This window comes from Megalops cyprinoides, chromosome 3 (assembly GCF_013368585.1).
Source record: "Megalops cyprinoides isolate fMegCyp1 chromosome 3, fMegCyp1.pri, whole genome shotgun sequence".
Taxonomy (NCBI): domain Eukaryota; kingdom Metazoa; phylum Chordata; class Actinopteri; order Elopiformes; family Megalopidae; genus Megalops; species Megalops cyprinoides.
The window spans coordinates 54,992,969-55,007,968 of NC_050585.1; the positions used below are offsets into that span (position 1 = coordinate 54,992,969).

General features: G+C 52.0%; 1 protein-coding gene across 1 annotated transcript in view; it reads right to left on the minus strand.

Annotated features, from left to right (window-relative positions):
- The window catches only part of LOC118774592 (vascular endothelial growth factor receptor kdr-like), a 51,764-nt gene that overhangs the window by 12,761 nt on the left and 24,003 nt on the right, over positions 1-15,000 (minus strand). The window contains exons 6-15 of the mRNA XM_036523945.1: positions 14,828-15,000; positions 12,684-12,883; positions 11,960-12,119; positions 7,522-7,658; positions 7,026-7,194; positions 6,788-6,908; positions 6,152-6,321; positions 3,832-3,988; positions 2,463-2,595; positions 1,368-1,476 (exon numbers count right to left, since the gene is read on the minus strand). The exon at positions 14,828-15,000 is cut by the window's right edge and continues 39 nt beyond it. Coding sequence (XP_036379838.1) covers positions 1,368-1,476; positions 2,463-2,595; positions 3,832-3,988; positions 6,152-6,321; positions 6,788-6,908; positions 7,026-7,194; positions 7,522-7,658; positions 11,960-12,119; positions 12,684-12,883; positions 14,828-15,000 — 1,529 coding nt within the window. The remainder of the gene's footprint in view (positions 1-1,367; positions 1,477-2,462; positions 2,596-3,831; positions 3,989-6,151; positions 6,322-6,787; positions 6,909-7,025; positions 7,195-7,521; positions 7,659-11,959; positions 12,120-12,683; positions 12,884-14,827) is intronic.

The window sequence follows — 15,000 nt, forward strand, 5'->3', positions numbered from 1 at the left end:
ATTCAGCCCTCAGATACAGGTGCGCTGAGGCCAGGTGAATTCAGTCCTCAGATACAGGTGCGCTGAGGCCAGGTGAATTCAGCCCTCAGATACAGGTGTGCCGAGGCCCGGTGAATTCAGCCCTCAGATACAGGTGCGCTGAGGCCAGGTGAATTCAGTCCTCAGATACAGGTGTGCTGAGGCCAGGTGAATTCAGCCCTCAGAAACACAGGTGCGCTGATGACACAGCTGGGATTGGAGCCATAGAGCTCAGCTTGTGCTCAAGGTGAACACCTTAACCGCTGAGCTACTCGGGAGTCACCTTTAAAGTAACCTTCTGTGCACTGACTGCCAATAACATGCATATTATTGGAACATATAAAGGAATGGTTATGCCCATAGCAAAATGTATAATCCTAAACCAGCAGGAGAGCGGGGGCTGAGAGTTCCCATCCTGCAGTACTGCAGAACAGAGCCCCAGTGACAAGAGTGCAGGAGGCTGGGCGGGGCCTGTAAGCCTCCTGTTGATGCCCCCCCCCCGTGTGGGGCATTCCTGGCTCCACTCCTCTACCCCAGCGCACCTCTTACACCCATTTATACCCCCCCCACCCCATCTCCCCCTCACCCCAGCACTGCTTCTCACCGACGTCACAAATCCACCCAAAACAAAAAGTGAGGAGTGTGCAGGTGTGACGCAGTGAGTCACAGAGTGAGGAGTGTGCAGGTGTGACGCAGTGAGTCACAGAGTGAGGAGTGTGCAGGTGGGACGCAGTGAGTCACAGAGTGAGGAGTGTGCAGGTGTGACGCAGTGAGTCACGCAGTGAGGAGTGTGCAGGTGGGACGCAGTGAGTCACAGAGTGAGGAGTGTGCAGGTGGGACGCAGTGAGTCACAGAGTGAGGAGTGTGCAGGTGTGACGCAGTGAGTCACACAGTGAGGAGTGTGCAGGTGTGATGCAGTGACTCATACAGTGCGGAGTCTGCAGGTGTGACGCAGTGAGTCACACAGTGAGGAAAGTGCGAAGTGTGCAGGTGTGATGCAGTGACTCATACAGTGAGGAGTGTGCAGGTGTGACGCAGTGAGTCATACAGTGAGGAAAGTGCGGAGTGTGCAGGTTAGTGACGCAGTGAGTCACGCAGTGAGGAGTGTGCAGGTGTGACGCAGTGAGTCACGCAGTGAGGAGTGTGCAGGTGTGACGCAGTGAGTCACGCAGTGAGCTGATCTGATCCTAATGGGAATCACTGTCCGTCATTAAGGGCGTAGGAATGAGGAGACGCTTTGCTCTCATTACGAGGAAACGCTGCCACACATTCCTGCTTCCAGCGAACAGCGCGGCCTCTGAATCCCGCTGCCATGTTCCTGTAACGCATGAGGGCTCTGACTGACTTACCGCTAACGTAGAAGGGCCTGTTCCAGCGGTGAGTGCCGACCTCATTCTCAGCGAAGCAGGAATACACCCCCGACGCTCGCGCCTCCGCCACCACCAGCGTGCTGATCACCTGCAGCCCAGCGCATGCAGAGCATCAACACAGAGCCCCAACGCAGAGCATCAACACAGAGCCACAACGCAGTGCACCAACGCAGAGCATCAACACAGCGCACCAAGGCAGACCATTAACACAGAGCATCAACACAGAACCCCAATGCAGAGCATCAACACAGAGCCACAACGCAGTGCACCAATGCAGACCATTAACACAGAGCATCAACACAGCGCACCAACACAGAGCGATTCAGCTCAAATCACAGTGGTTATAACAGCATATTCCACGCATTAAATTCCTCTTCGTTTAGAGAGAAATTTATAACAACACTGCCACTAATCAAAGTCAAAGGTGTGATTTTTCAGACAGCAGGTGAAATTATTGTCTGCAGCCGTGTGGCATCTGCAGGGCCTGGATCCCGCTGCTCATCACTGACTCAGCTCAGCAGAGAGTCTGCAGCCGTGTGGCCTCTGCAGGGCCTGGATCCCGCTGCTCATCACCGGCTCAGCTCAGCAGAGAGTCTGCAGCCGTGTGGCTGAGCTCAGCAGACAGAATCATCAGCGATGTTTCAGCAAGAGCCAGTTTCCAGGGCTCTGTTCTCTATTCACAATGAGCTGTTTTTACAGCTACTCCCTGAAATGCATGAAAGATGGCATGCATTGTCTGGGGGTGAGATTCTGTATAAAGCAGCGGATTTACAGAGCTGTGCAGCTCGGATCAGGGCGTTTGTCATGGGTCACGACTCCTGTCTGTTTCAGACCTGTCAGTTATTAAAGTAGCTCCTGCAGTCATAAGCAGCAGGACAGAGGCAGTTCAGAGCGCTTTGCTACTGTATGTGTTTTGGAATGCAGCCAAGCAGAGAATTATAGTTATTAGCAATTAGAATTATAGTTCTAGTTAAGGTACTGCAGTCTGCCCCTGACTCCCAGTATCAGTTTGTAGTGAGGAGTTTGCGAAGTCAGTCTGTGTGCTTCATTTCCTGTTAGAACAGAGAGACGCACTTTGTTTTTGCCCTTGAGCACCTCAGTCTTGGTGAAAGTGGATTTAATTCTGTTGTACGGATGGAGGCTGTGCTCGGGAGGATGGTCTTCTGAGTAGAGCTGGACGGGTCTGGGATTCCCGTACAGGTCACACCTGAGGAGAACAGACAGACGAACAGGATGAGGGCTGTCTTACTGAAGTACAGCAACGACAGCTGAGGGTAGTGGGGGAAAAAAAATAGAAAAAACAGGACAAGAGGGAACATAAACCTATTTCCTCTGACACAAACTGATACAGAAGTGTGTGAGTGTGTGTGTGTGTTTGTGTGTGTGTGTGTGGGGGGGGGATGTGTGTGTGTGTGTGCGCATGTGTGTGATGGTGTGTGTGTGTTTGCATATTATACCATGTATGTATGGGTGTGTGTGTGTGATAGTTTGTGATTATGGTGTATGAGTGTGTGTGTGTGAGCACTCGTGTGCTGTGTGTGTGTGCACTCGTGTGCATGCGTGTGTGTGTTTGTGCGCACACATGTGTGTGTGTGTGTGTGCACATGTGTGTGATGGTGTGTGATGGTGTGTGTGTGTGTGCGCATGTGTGTGATGGTGTGTGATGGTGTGTGTGTGTGTGTGCGTGTGTGTGTGTGTGTGCGCGCGCGCACATGTGTGTGATGGTGTGTGTGTGTGTGTGTGTGTGTGTGTGTGTGTGCGCGCGCGCACATGTGTGTGATGGTGTGTGTGTGCGCTTGTGTGTGTGTGTGTGTGTGTGTGTGTGTGCATATTATCCATACATACATGGTGTGTGTCTGAATGTTGCTTCTGCAGGTAGTGGCACTCAGACTGACTGAGACTAAGGAGGAAACCACAGCCAAACAGGAAGTGGCTGGACATTGTGTCTCTCAGGATATAACCCCCCCACCCCTCCAACCCCCCACCCCCCCGCTGATTAGATTTGTCACCGTGGCGATAAAGACCCTCCATAAATATGCCCCTCAGCCTCCCGCTCCTCTCCTCTGGAAGCCAGACTCTGAGTGACCTTCACCTTGGCCTTATCAGCGCAGTGTGACTCTGTCACTCTGTCTCACACTGCCTCACACCCCCCCTGCTGCCTCACCCCCCTGCTGCCTCACCCCCCTGCTGTCTCACTCTGACTCACACCCCCCCTGCTGCCTCACCCCTCCTGCTGTCTCACTCTGCCTCACACCCCCCCTGCTGCCTCACCCCTCCTGCTGTCTCACTCTGCCTCACACCCCCCCTGCTGCCTCACCCCCCTGCTGCCTCACCCCCCTGCTGCCTCACCCCCCTGCTGCCTCAGTCTGCCTCACGCTGCCTCAGCACTGCAGTGGTGACAGGATGGCACAGCGGTGTAGGGATGGGCGTGGCAGGGACTCACGTGCTGAGGGTGGGGTCGGGGTTGCAGGGCTGCCAGGCCCAGGTGAGCGCAGGTGTGGGGACGCCGAACGCCGTGCAGCTGAGCCGCTCCTCCCCCCCCAGCAGCTGCAGCTGCAGCTCTGCCTTCACCACGCCCTCCTCCGAGATCCTGGGCTTCACTGCAGCCAGACAGACAGGGAGAGCCGTCACTGCACCTCTCCTACTCACTCACTGCACCTCTCCTACTCACTCACTGCAGCTCTCCTACTCACTCACTGCACCTCTCCCACTCACTCACTGCACCTCTCCTACTCACTCACTGCACCTCTCCCACTCACTCACTGCACCTCTCCTACTCACTCACTGCACCTCTCCTACTCACACACTCACTCACTCACTGCACCTCTCCCACTCACTCACTGCACCTCTCCTACTCACTCACTGCACCTCTCCTACTCACACACTCACTCACTCACTGCACCTCTCCTACTCACTCACTGCACCTCTCCTACTCACACTCTCCTACTCACACTCTCACTCACTCACTGCACCTCTCCTACTCACTCACTGCACCTCTCCCACTCACTCACTGCACCTCTCCCACTCACTCACTGCACCTCTCCCACTCACTCACTGCACCTCTCCTACTCACACTCTCACTGCACCTCTCCTACTCACTCACTGCACCTCTCCTACTCACTCACTGCACCTCTCCCACTCACTCACTGCACCTCTCCTACTCACTCACTGCACCTCTCCCACTCACTCACTGCACCTCTCCTACTCACTCACTGCACCTCTCCTACTCACCCTCTCACTCACTCACTGCACCTCTCCTACTCACTCACTGCACCTCTCCTACTCACTCACTGCACCTCTCTTACTCACTCACTGCACCTCTCCTACTCACTCACTGCACCTCTCTTACTCACTCACTGCACCTCTCCTACTCACTCACTGCACCTCTCCTACTCACTCACTGCACATCTCCTACTCACACTCTCCTACTCACACTCTCACTCACTCACTGCACCTCTCATACTCACTCACTGCACCTCTCCTACTCACTCACTGCACCTCTCCTACTCACACTCTCACTCACTCACTGCACCTCTCCTACTGACTCACTGCACCTCTCCTACTCACACTCTCACTCACTCACTGCACCTCTCCTACTCACACTCTCACTCACTGCACCTCTCCTCTGGATAATGGCAGTAATGTAAATGTCTGTACCGCGCTGTGACTGACCTCCGGCCACTGAGCCGCTCCACAGCCCTGCTGCTGTATTCCACTGCACATCATCTCTGCTCTCTGCCTTTCTATTCGCAGTTATTTTATAATGGTTTCGTACTGCAAACACTCTGGGCTGTGTTTCTATGAAGTGGTTATTTTATATACAGCTATTATTCATCATATTATTATTATTTTTACTGTACTAGTCTACACAGTTTTATTAATAAAGAGTGATGATTACACTACACAGCTATAGCCCATCACTGTGCGCAGAGGCCACACATTACTGGTCAGGCCATTGACCTTTAACCTTGGATGCACTGTGATGCAGACCCACAGGGCAGCAGGTACTGTGACACTTAATGCAGCTGCACTGTGATCAGGCTCCTCTCTGCAGGGCGTGCCAGAGTTAGAGCTCACAGGAACCAGAGTCTCCTGCAGCCTGAGCAGTTAGAGCTCACAGGAGTCAGAGAATCCTGCAGCCTGAGCAGTTAGAGCTCACAGGAGTCAGAGTCTCCTGCAGCCAGAGCAGTTAGAGCTCACAGGAACCAGAGTCTCCTGCAGCCTGAGCAGTTACAGCTCACAGGAACCAGAGTCTCCTGCAGTCTGAGCACTTAGAGCTCACAGGAACCAGCCTCCTATAATCTGAGCAGTTAGAGCTCACAGGAGTCAGAGTCTCCTACAGTCTGAGCAGTTACAGCTCACAGGAACCAGAGTCTCCTGCAGTCTGAGCACTTAGAGCTCACAGGAACCAGCCTCCTATAATCTGAGCAGTTAGAGCTCACAGGAGTCAGAGTCTCCTACAGTCTGAGCAGTTAGAGCTCACAGGAGTCAGAGTCTCCTGCAGTCTGAGCAGTTACAGCTCACCGGAGTCAGCCTCCTATAGTATTCCTTAATTTTTCAATATTATGGCTGAAAAAGGAAAATGTTAGATGAGCATAAAAGCATAAATTATTATAAACATTATACTTTCCAATTCTGAGAACGGCCTCTTCTAAATGAATAATGTTGCTATTTATTATTTATTACTATTATCAGTATTGCAGACCACAGTGTACCCATTTTTTATCAATAAAAATGAGTGTTTATAACAGGAATAAACGCACCTTTCACCACCAGTGTGTAGCTGAGGTTGCTGAGCAGGTGTCTGCCTCTGTGCCCCAGCAGGACGGTAAACTCTCCCGCATCCTTCTGCTTCACATGCTTCACGATCAGGTTGTAGCCTGACGGCTCGAAGCAGGTGGAGTTTTTCCAGATCGGCTGGCCATCCTTGTACCTGCACAGGGCCCAGCAGCAATGAGTCACTCAGACCCTACCGCACGCGCTCAGTGCCCAGACCCTACCGCACGCGCTCAGTGCCCGGACCCTACCGCACACGCTCAGTGCCCGGACCCTACCGCACGCGCTCAGTGCCCGGACCCTACCGCACGCGCTCAGTGCCCGGACCCTACCGCACGTGCTGAGTGCCCAGACCCTACCGCACGCGCTCAGTGCCCGGAACCGCACGCGCTGAGTGCCCGGAACCGCACGCGCTCAGTGCCCGGACCCTACCGCACGTGCTGAGTGCCCAGACCCTACCGCACGCGCTCAGTGCCCGGAACCGCACGCGCTGAGTGCCCGGACCCTACTGCACGTGCTCAGTGTGTGTGCAAGGACTCTGCCAGTCGCTCTGGGTGAGAGCATCTGGAAAGTTACTGCATGTGCCTGTAATTCAGTCACACCCCCGACGCCCCCACGCTTACCACAGGAGCACATTGGGTGGTGGGACCGCGTGCACCCTGGGCCCAAACTTCACCCTGCTGGTCCCCTCCAGAGCGGACACCACTCTGCCTCCTTTATAGGACAGGTTGAGGAACGCATGCTCTGCAACGACAAGGAATGAAAGCCCATGAACCGCAGCCGCGGCGGCAGGACAGGGAGGGGCGTCAGTGCAGCTGCACGGGTCCCGTGTCTGCCGCAGCTGCAGGGACTGCAACTGACCGTAGACGATGACCTTGACCGTCGCCTGCTTCCGGTGCTTGTTCTCAGCGGTGCAGGTGTACACGCCCCGGTCCGCCATGCTCACGTTGCGCACAATCAGAACGCTGCTCATCTGGTAGGAGGTGGCCAGTGCGTCTCTGTGCTTCTTAAACACGCGCAGCCGATTCACCTGAACACAGAGACCAGAGGAACCAATCAGCCTTCACCCACACAGCCTGTCTGCCTCAACCAGTCTGCCACAAAACCACACAACCTGTCTGCCTCAAAACCACACAACCTGTCTGCCTCAAAACTACACAACCTGTCTGCCTCAAAACTACACAACCTGTCTGCCTCAAAACCACACAACCTGTCTGTCTCAACCTGTCTGCCTCAAAACTACTGTTATCCTCTCTGCCTTAAAATGAACCCTCTCTGCATCAGAACAACATTAGCTCTCTGAAAACGTTCATGGCAGCTCTGCGCTGAATCGCGGCCGCAGCGGCGCGGGACTCACGGCCTTCCTCGGATAGTCCCACGTGAAGGAGATCCTGCCGTTGTAGCTGGTTTCAGCGGAGCAGTTGAGGGACAGAGTGTCTCCCACCACCAGCTTTACTCGCTCTGCGTTGATCCTGACCTTCTCCAGCCGAGTAGCTGTACAGTGCGCAGTGTCACAGTGTGTTACAGTGTGCACTGTTACATTGTAGTGTTACATTGCACAGTGTCACAGTGTGTTACAGAGTGCAGTGTTACAGTGTGTTACAGAGTGCAGTGTTACAGTGTGTTACAGAGTGCAGTGTCTCACAGTGTCACAGTGTGTTACAGAGTGCAGTGTTACATTGTAGTGTTACATTGCACAAGGTTACAGTGTGTTACAGAGTGCAGTGTTACAGTGTGTTACAGAGTGCAGTGTTACATTGCATAGTGTCACAGTGTGTTACAGAGTGCAGTGTTACATTGTAGTGTTACATTGCACAAGGTTACAGTGTGTTACAGAGTGCAGTGTTACAGTGTGTTACAGAGTGCAGTGTTACATTGCACAGTGTGAAAGAGCACAGTGTTACAGTGTGTTACAGAGTGCAGTGTTACATTGCATAGTGTCACAGTGTGTTACAGAGTGCAGTGTTACATTGTAGTGTTACATTGCACAAGGTTACAGTGTGTTACAGAGTGCAGTGTTACATTGCACAGTGTTACAGTGTGTTACATAGTGCAGTGTTACATTGCACAGTGTTGAAGAGCACTGTAACACACAGTATCACTGAGTGAAGTGTTGCCCAGTGTTACAGTGTGTTACAGAGTGCAGTGTTACATTGCATAGTGTTGAAGAGCACAGTGATACTGTGTGTTACAGAGTGAAGTGTTGCCCAGTGTTACAGTGTGTTACAGAGTGCAGTGTTACATTGCATAGTGCTACAGAGCGCAGTGTTACAGTGTGTTATAGAGTGCAGTGTTACATTGCATAGTGTTACAGTGTGTTACAGAGCGCAGTGTTACAGTGTGTTATAGAGTGCAGTGTTGCACAGTGTTACTGTGTGTTACAGAGTGCAGTGTTGCCCAGTGTTACAGTGTGTTACAGAGTGCAGTGTTGCATTGCACGGTGTTAAATGTTATACTGTATTGAATATGGATACAGTTGTATTTATATACTGCACTGAATATTGATACAGTTACATTGATATACTATATTGTTACATACATACATTCATGCAGTTTAGCTGGTGCACGGTGCTGAATGTGGAAGCGGTTAGTGGTGGTTGCGGCAGAGTAACTGCTGAATGTGGAAGTTAGTGGTGGTTGTGGCAGAGTAACTGCTGAATGTGGAGGCGGTTAGTGGTGGTTGCGGCAGAGTAACTGCTGAATGTGGAGGCGGTTAGTGGTGGTTGCGGCAGAGTAACTGCTGAATGTGGAAGCGGTTAGTGGTGGTTGTGGCAGAGTAACTGCTGAATGTGGAAGCGGTTAGTGGTGGTTGTAGCAGAGTAACTGCTGAATGTGGAAGTTAGTGGTGGTTGTGGCAGAGTAACTGCTGAATGTGGAGGCGGTTAGTGGTGGTTGCGGCAGAGTAACTGCTGAATGTGGAGGCGGTTAGTGGTGGTTGCGGCAGAGTAACTGCTGAATGTGGAGGCGGTTAGTGGTGGTTGCGGCAGAGTAACTGCTGAATGTGGAAGTTAGTGGTGGTTGCAGCAGAGTAACTGCTGAATGTGGAAGTTAGTGGTGGTTGTGGCAGAGTAACTGCTGAATGTGGAGGCGGTTAGTGGTGGTTGCGGCAGAGTAACTGCTGAATGTGGAGGCGGTTAGTGGTGGTTGCGGCAGAGTAACTGCTGAATGTGGAGGCGGTTAGTGGTGGTTGCGGCAGAGTAACTGCTGAATGTGGAGGCGGTTAGTGGTGGTTGTAGCAGAGTAACTGCTGAATGTGGAAGCGGTTAGTGGTGGTTGCGGCAGAGTAACTGCTGAATGTGGAAGTTAGTGGTGGTTGCAGCAGAGTAACTGCTGAATGTGGAAGTTAGTGGTGGTTGTAGCAGAGTAACTGCTGAATGTGGAAGCGGTTAGTGGTGGTTGTGGCAGAGTAACTGCTGAATGTGGAAGCGGTTAGTGGTGGTTGTGGCAGAGTAACTGCTGAATGTGGAAGTTAGTGGTGGTTGTGGCAGAGTAACTGCTGAATGTGGAAGCGGTTAGTGGTTGCGGCAGAGTAACTGTTGAATGTGGAAGCGGTTAGTGGTGGTTGTGGCAGAGTAACTGCTGAATGTGGAAGTTAGTAGTGGTGGTTGTGGCAGAGTAACTGCTGAATGTGGAAGCGGTTAGTGGTGGTTGCGGCAGAGTAACTGCTGAATGTGGAGGCGGTTAGTGGTGGTTGTAGCAGAGTAACTGCTGAATGTGGAGGCGGTTAGTGGTGGTTGCGGCAGAGTAACTGCTGAATGTGGAGGCGGTTAGTGGTGGTTGTAGCAGAGTAACTGCTGAATGTGGAAGCGGTTAGTGGTGGTTGCGGCAGAGTAACTGCTGAATGTGGAAGTTAGTGGTGGTTGCAGCAGAGTAACTGCTGAATGTGGAAGTTAGTGGTGGTTGTAGCAGAGTAACTGCTGAATGTGGAAGCGGTTAGTGGTGGTTGTGGCAGAGTAACTGCTGAATGTGGAAGCGGTTAGTGGTGGTTGTGGCAGAGTAACTGCTGAATGTGGAAGTTAGTGGTGGTTGCGGCAGAGTAACTGCTGAATGTGGAAGCGGTTAGTGGTTGCGGCAGAGTAACTGTTGAATGTGGAAGCGGTTAGTGGTGGTTGTGGCAGAGTAACTGCTGAATGTGGAAGTTAGTGGTGGTTGTGGCAGAGTAACTGCTGAATGTGGAAGCGGTTAGTGGTGGTTGCAGCAGAGTAACTGCTGAATGTGGAAGCGGTTAGTGGTGGTTGCAGCAGAGTAACTGCTGAATGTGGAAGTTAGTAGTGGTGGTTGTGGCAGAGTAACTGCTGAATGTGGAAGCGGTTAGTGGTGGTTGCGGCAGAGTAACTGCTGAATGTGGAGGCGGTTAGTGGTGGTTGTAGCAGAGTAACTGCTGAATGTGGAAGCGGTTAGTGGTGGTTGTGGCAGAGTAACTGCTGAATGTGGAAGCGGTTAGTGGTGGTTGCGGCAGAGTAACTGCTGAATGTGGAAGTGGTTAGTGGTGGTTGCAGCAGAGTAACTGCTGAATGTGGAAGTTAGTGGTGGTTGTGGCAGAGTAACTGCTGAATGTGGAAGCGGTTAGTGGTGGTTGCGGCAGAGTAACTGCTGAATGTGGAAGCGGTTAGTGGTTGCGGCAGAGTAACTGTTGAATGTGGAAGCGGTTAGTGGTGGTTGTGGCAGAGTAACTGCTGAATGTGGAAGTTAGTGGTGGTTGTGGCAGAGTAACTGCTGAATGTGGAAGCGGTTAGTGGTGGTTGCAGCAGAGTAACTGCTGAATGTGGAAGCGGTTAGTGGTGGTTGCAGCAGAGTAACTGCTGAATGTGGAAGTTAGTAGTGGTGGTTGTGGCAGAGTAACTGCTGAATGTGGAAGCGGTTAGTGGTGGTTGCGGCAGAGTAACTGCTGAATGTGGAGGCGGTTAGTGGTGGTTGTAGCAGAGTAACTGCTGAATGTGGAAGCGGTTAGTGGTGGTTGTGGCAGAGTAACTGCTGAATGTGGAAGCGGTTAGTGGTGGTTGCGGCAGAGTAACTGCTGAATGTGGAAGTGGTTAGTGGTGGTTGCAGCAGAGTAACTGCTGAATGTGGAAGTTAGTGGTGGTTGTGGCAGAGTAACTGCTGAATGTGGAAGTTAGTGGTGGTTGCGGCAGAGTAACTGCTGAATGTGGAAGCGGTTAGTGGTGGTTGCAGCAGAGTAACTGCTGAATGTGGAAGTTAGTGGTGGTTGCGGCAGAGTAACTGCTGAATGTGGAAGCGGTTAGTGGTGGTTGCAGCAGAGTAACTGCTGAATGTGGAAGTTAGTGGTGGTTGCGGCAGAGTGACTGCTGAATGTGGAAGCGGTTAGTGGTGGTTGCAGCAGAGTAACTGCTGAATGTGGAAGTTAGTGGTGGTTGCGGCAGAGTAACTGCTGAATGTGGAAGCGGTTAGTGGTGGTTGCAGCAGAGTAACTGCTGAATGTGGAAGTTAGTAGTGGTTGCAGCAGAGTAACTGCTGAATGTGGAAGTTAGTGGTGGTTGCGGCAGAGTAACTGCTGAATGTGGAAGCGGTTAGTGGTGGTTGCGGCAGAGTAACTGCTGAATGTGGAAGCGGTTAGTGGTGGTTGTGGCAGAGTAACTGCTGAATGTGGAAGCGGTTAGTGGTGGTTGTGGCAGAGTAACTGCTGAATGTGAAAGCGGTTAGTGGTGGTTGAGGCAGAGTAACTGCTGAATGCGGAAGCGGTTAGTGGTGGTTGCAGCAGAGTAACTGCTGAATGTGGAAGCGGTTAGTGGTGGTTGTGGCAGAGTGCCTGCATTTCTGTGCTGGCTGTGACTCACAGAAGCGCAGGGGGATGTAGCTGGCCTCGGTGACCCGGCTCCGGACAGTCGCCACGCAGCGCAGCAGGCTGTAGTATGTTCCTGGAGGGTAGCGGATTCGGAAGCCCAGCCGCGGGTCCCATTCTGCCGTCTCTCTGACCTCTGCAGACAGGCGCGGCTCCTGGGAACATGCAAGGGTTCAGCAGCCATTAGGGGGTCACGTCAGACTCCACACAGAGCACTGCCATGTGACACACTGAGATACAACCAAACAATAACAGCAAAAACACCCAGCGTTTTCTGAATGGAGACAGCAGTGTGTCTTATGTAATTAGTCTTCCTTCCAAATGAATTTACACCCCCATGTCACACACTACAGTCTAAAGTGTGGGAGGTTTCTCCTGTTGCCATGGCATCATGCTGGACAGCTGCAATGTTCATGTGAATTATTCCCTCTCTGAATGTGAAGAGAGAGGTGGGGATTACAGTAGTGTAGCATAAACGATGAAAATCTCCTGATGATTGATAATGGGGTGTTATATTAAGTTACACTGCGGTTACCTCCTGCTGTATTTGGGTGGGGCAGTACAGTCCCCTCCCAGGAGCAGGAGGACTTCTTGAGATACAGGAAGTTGTTCCACCTTTTTTCTGTTTTGACTACAGTGTCGTCTGTCTCTGTCAGCAGTTGCCATTGCAGTTATTCAATAAATAACAGATATGAATCTCAATAGATGTGAATGTTTGCTTGGCCACCATCAGTAGCAGGTGAGGGCCAGCTCATTCCCCATTCAAGCCCAGTGTGAATGAGAAGCCCCACCCCCTCCAGGGTGACGGTGATGTTGGGAAATGTAGTCCTGCAGGGGATCAGCAGCTCTTCTTCACTTTCAAAGACAGTCAGGACGTCCGGGTCAGACTCACGCCACTCTACAAAGAGGTGCTGCTCATCTGTAGAGAGATCAGTGCACAGTGATGGAGGTTACGGCTCTGGCAGAGATCAGTGCACAGTGATGGAGGTTACGGCTCTGGCAGAGATCAGTGCAGTGATGGAGGTTACGGCTCTGGCAGAGATCAGTGCAGTGATGGAGGTTACAGCTCTGACAGGAGATCAGTGCACAGTGATGGAGGTTACGGCTCTGGCAGAGATCAGTGCGCAGTGATGGAGGTTACAGCTCTGGCAGAGATCAGTGCACAGTGATGGAGGTTACAGCTCTGACAGGAGGTGCAATGCTCTGACAGAGATCAGTGCACAGTGATGGAGGTTACGGCTCTGACAGAGATCAGTGCACAGTGATGTAGGTTACGGCTCTGGCAGAGATCAGTGCACAGTGATGGAGGTTACGGCTCTGACAGAGATCAGTGCAGTGATGGAGGTTACAGCTCTGGCAGAGATCAGTGCAGTGATGGAGGTTACAGCTCTGGCAGAGATCAGTGCAGTGATGGAGGTTACAGCTCTGACAGAGATCAGTGCAGTGATGGAGGTTACGGCTGTGACAGAGATCAGTGCAGTGATGGAGGTTACGGCTCTGGCAGAGATCAGTGCAGTGATGGAGGTTACGGCTCTGGCAGAGATCAGTGCAGTGATGGAGGTTACAGCTCTGACAGGAGATCAGTGCACAGTGATGGAGGTTACGGCTCTGGCAGAGATCAGTGCGCAGTGATGGAGGTTACAGCTCTGGCAGAGATCAGTGCACAGTGATGGAGGTTACAGCTCTGACAGGAGGTGCAATGCTCTGACAGAGATCAGTGCACAGTGATGGAGGTTACGGCTCTGACAGAGATCAGTGCACAGTGATGTAGGTTACGGCTCTGGCAGAGATCAGTGCACAGTGATGGAGGTTACGGCTCTGACAGAGATCAGTGCAGTGATGGAGGTTACAGCTCTGGCAGAGATCAGTGCAGTGATGGAGGTTACAGCTCTGGCAGAGATCAGTGCACAGTGATGGAGGTTACGGCTCTGGCAGAGATCAGTGCACAGTGATGGAGGTTACGGCTCTGGCAGAGATCAGTGCACAGTGATGGAGGTTACGGCTCTGGCAGAGATCAGTGCACAGTGATGGAGGTTACGGCTCTGACAGAGATCAGTGCAGTGATGGAGGTTACAGCTCTGGCAGAGATCAGTGCAGTGATGGAGGTTACAGCTCTGGCAGAGATCAGTGCACAGTGATGGAGGTTACGGCTCTGGCAGAGATCAGTGCACAGTGATGGAGGTTACGGCTCTGACAGGAGGTGTGATGCTCTGACAGACAGGAAAAGGTGAACACCCCGTGTCAGTGAGGCTGAATCCCTGCTCTCAGGGCATCGGCTCGTGGTTCAGCAGTGCGAGTCTCTCCACCTGATATCCAGCGGTAATGCACCTCGTGATGCTGGAGCTACACGGTTTCTCAGATCACAGTGGGAATATAGATTTTCAGAATGGAAATAAAAATCTGCTGCACAGAGGGAAAATAAATGCCCCGTACAGAGCTGCCAGGAAAATATGGAGGGTTTGGATGTAATGGTGTGCAGTCCAGAGAGCAGTTTCCATAAGGTCGCCAGGTTAATCGTCTGTGAAAGGATGTCTCTTCCACCTGGATTTTTCTCCAGGAAAGACTGCATGTCTATGCTTCTGGCTCAGTTTAAGCTAAAGGCTGCTTCTCATTAAATCCTAAATGTTTAGTTAGATCGGAAATTTGCTTAACTACGGTAAGACACTGGGGAAAAAAAAAGACTAAAAAGGAGAAGGCACTAAATGCTTGATATAAAAAACAAATTCCCTATGAGATCGGGTGACAGAGTGGTTGTGCTTTCACCTGTGGACTCAGCGATAATGGATGGACTGACACTGAGAAGGATAACCAGCTTGGATGGGGTTCACTGGGTAGTAGAATTTTAAAGTTTTAGGCCCCTCACCTTTGACGAAGACGTAGGTGGTGCTTTCCTCATGCAGTGCATGATGGGTGTAGTTGCAGGTGTAGAGGCCTGTGTCGCGGTGCGTCAGGTTGTGCACCTCCAGCAGGCTGCAGTGACTGTACTCCCCCCTCTCACAGGCCTGCTCCTCCACCCTCACCCCTGCTGACCCTGCA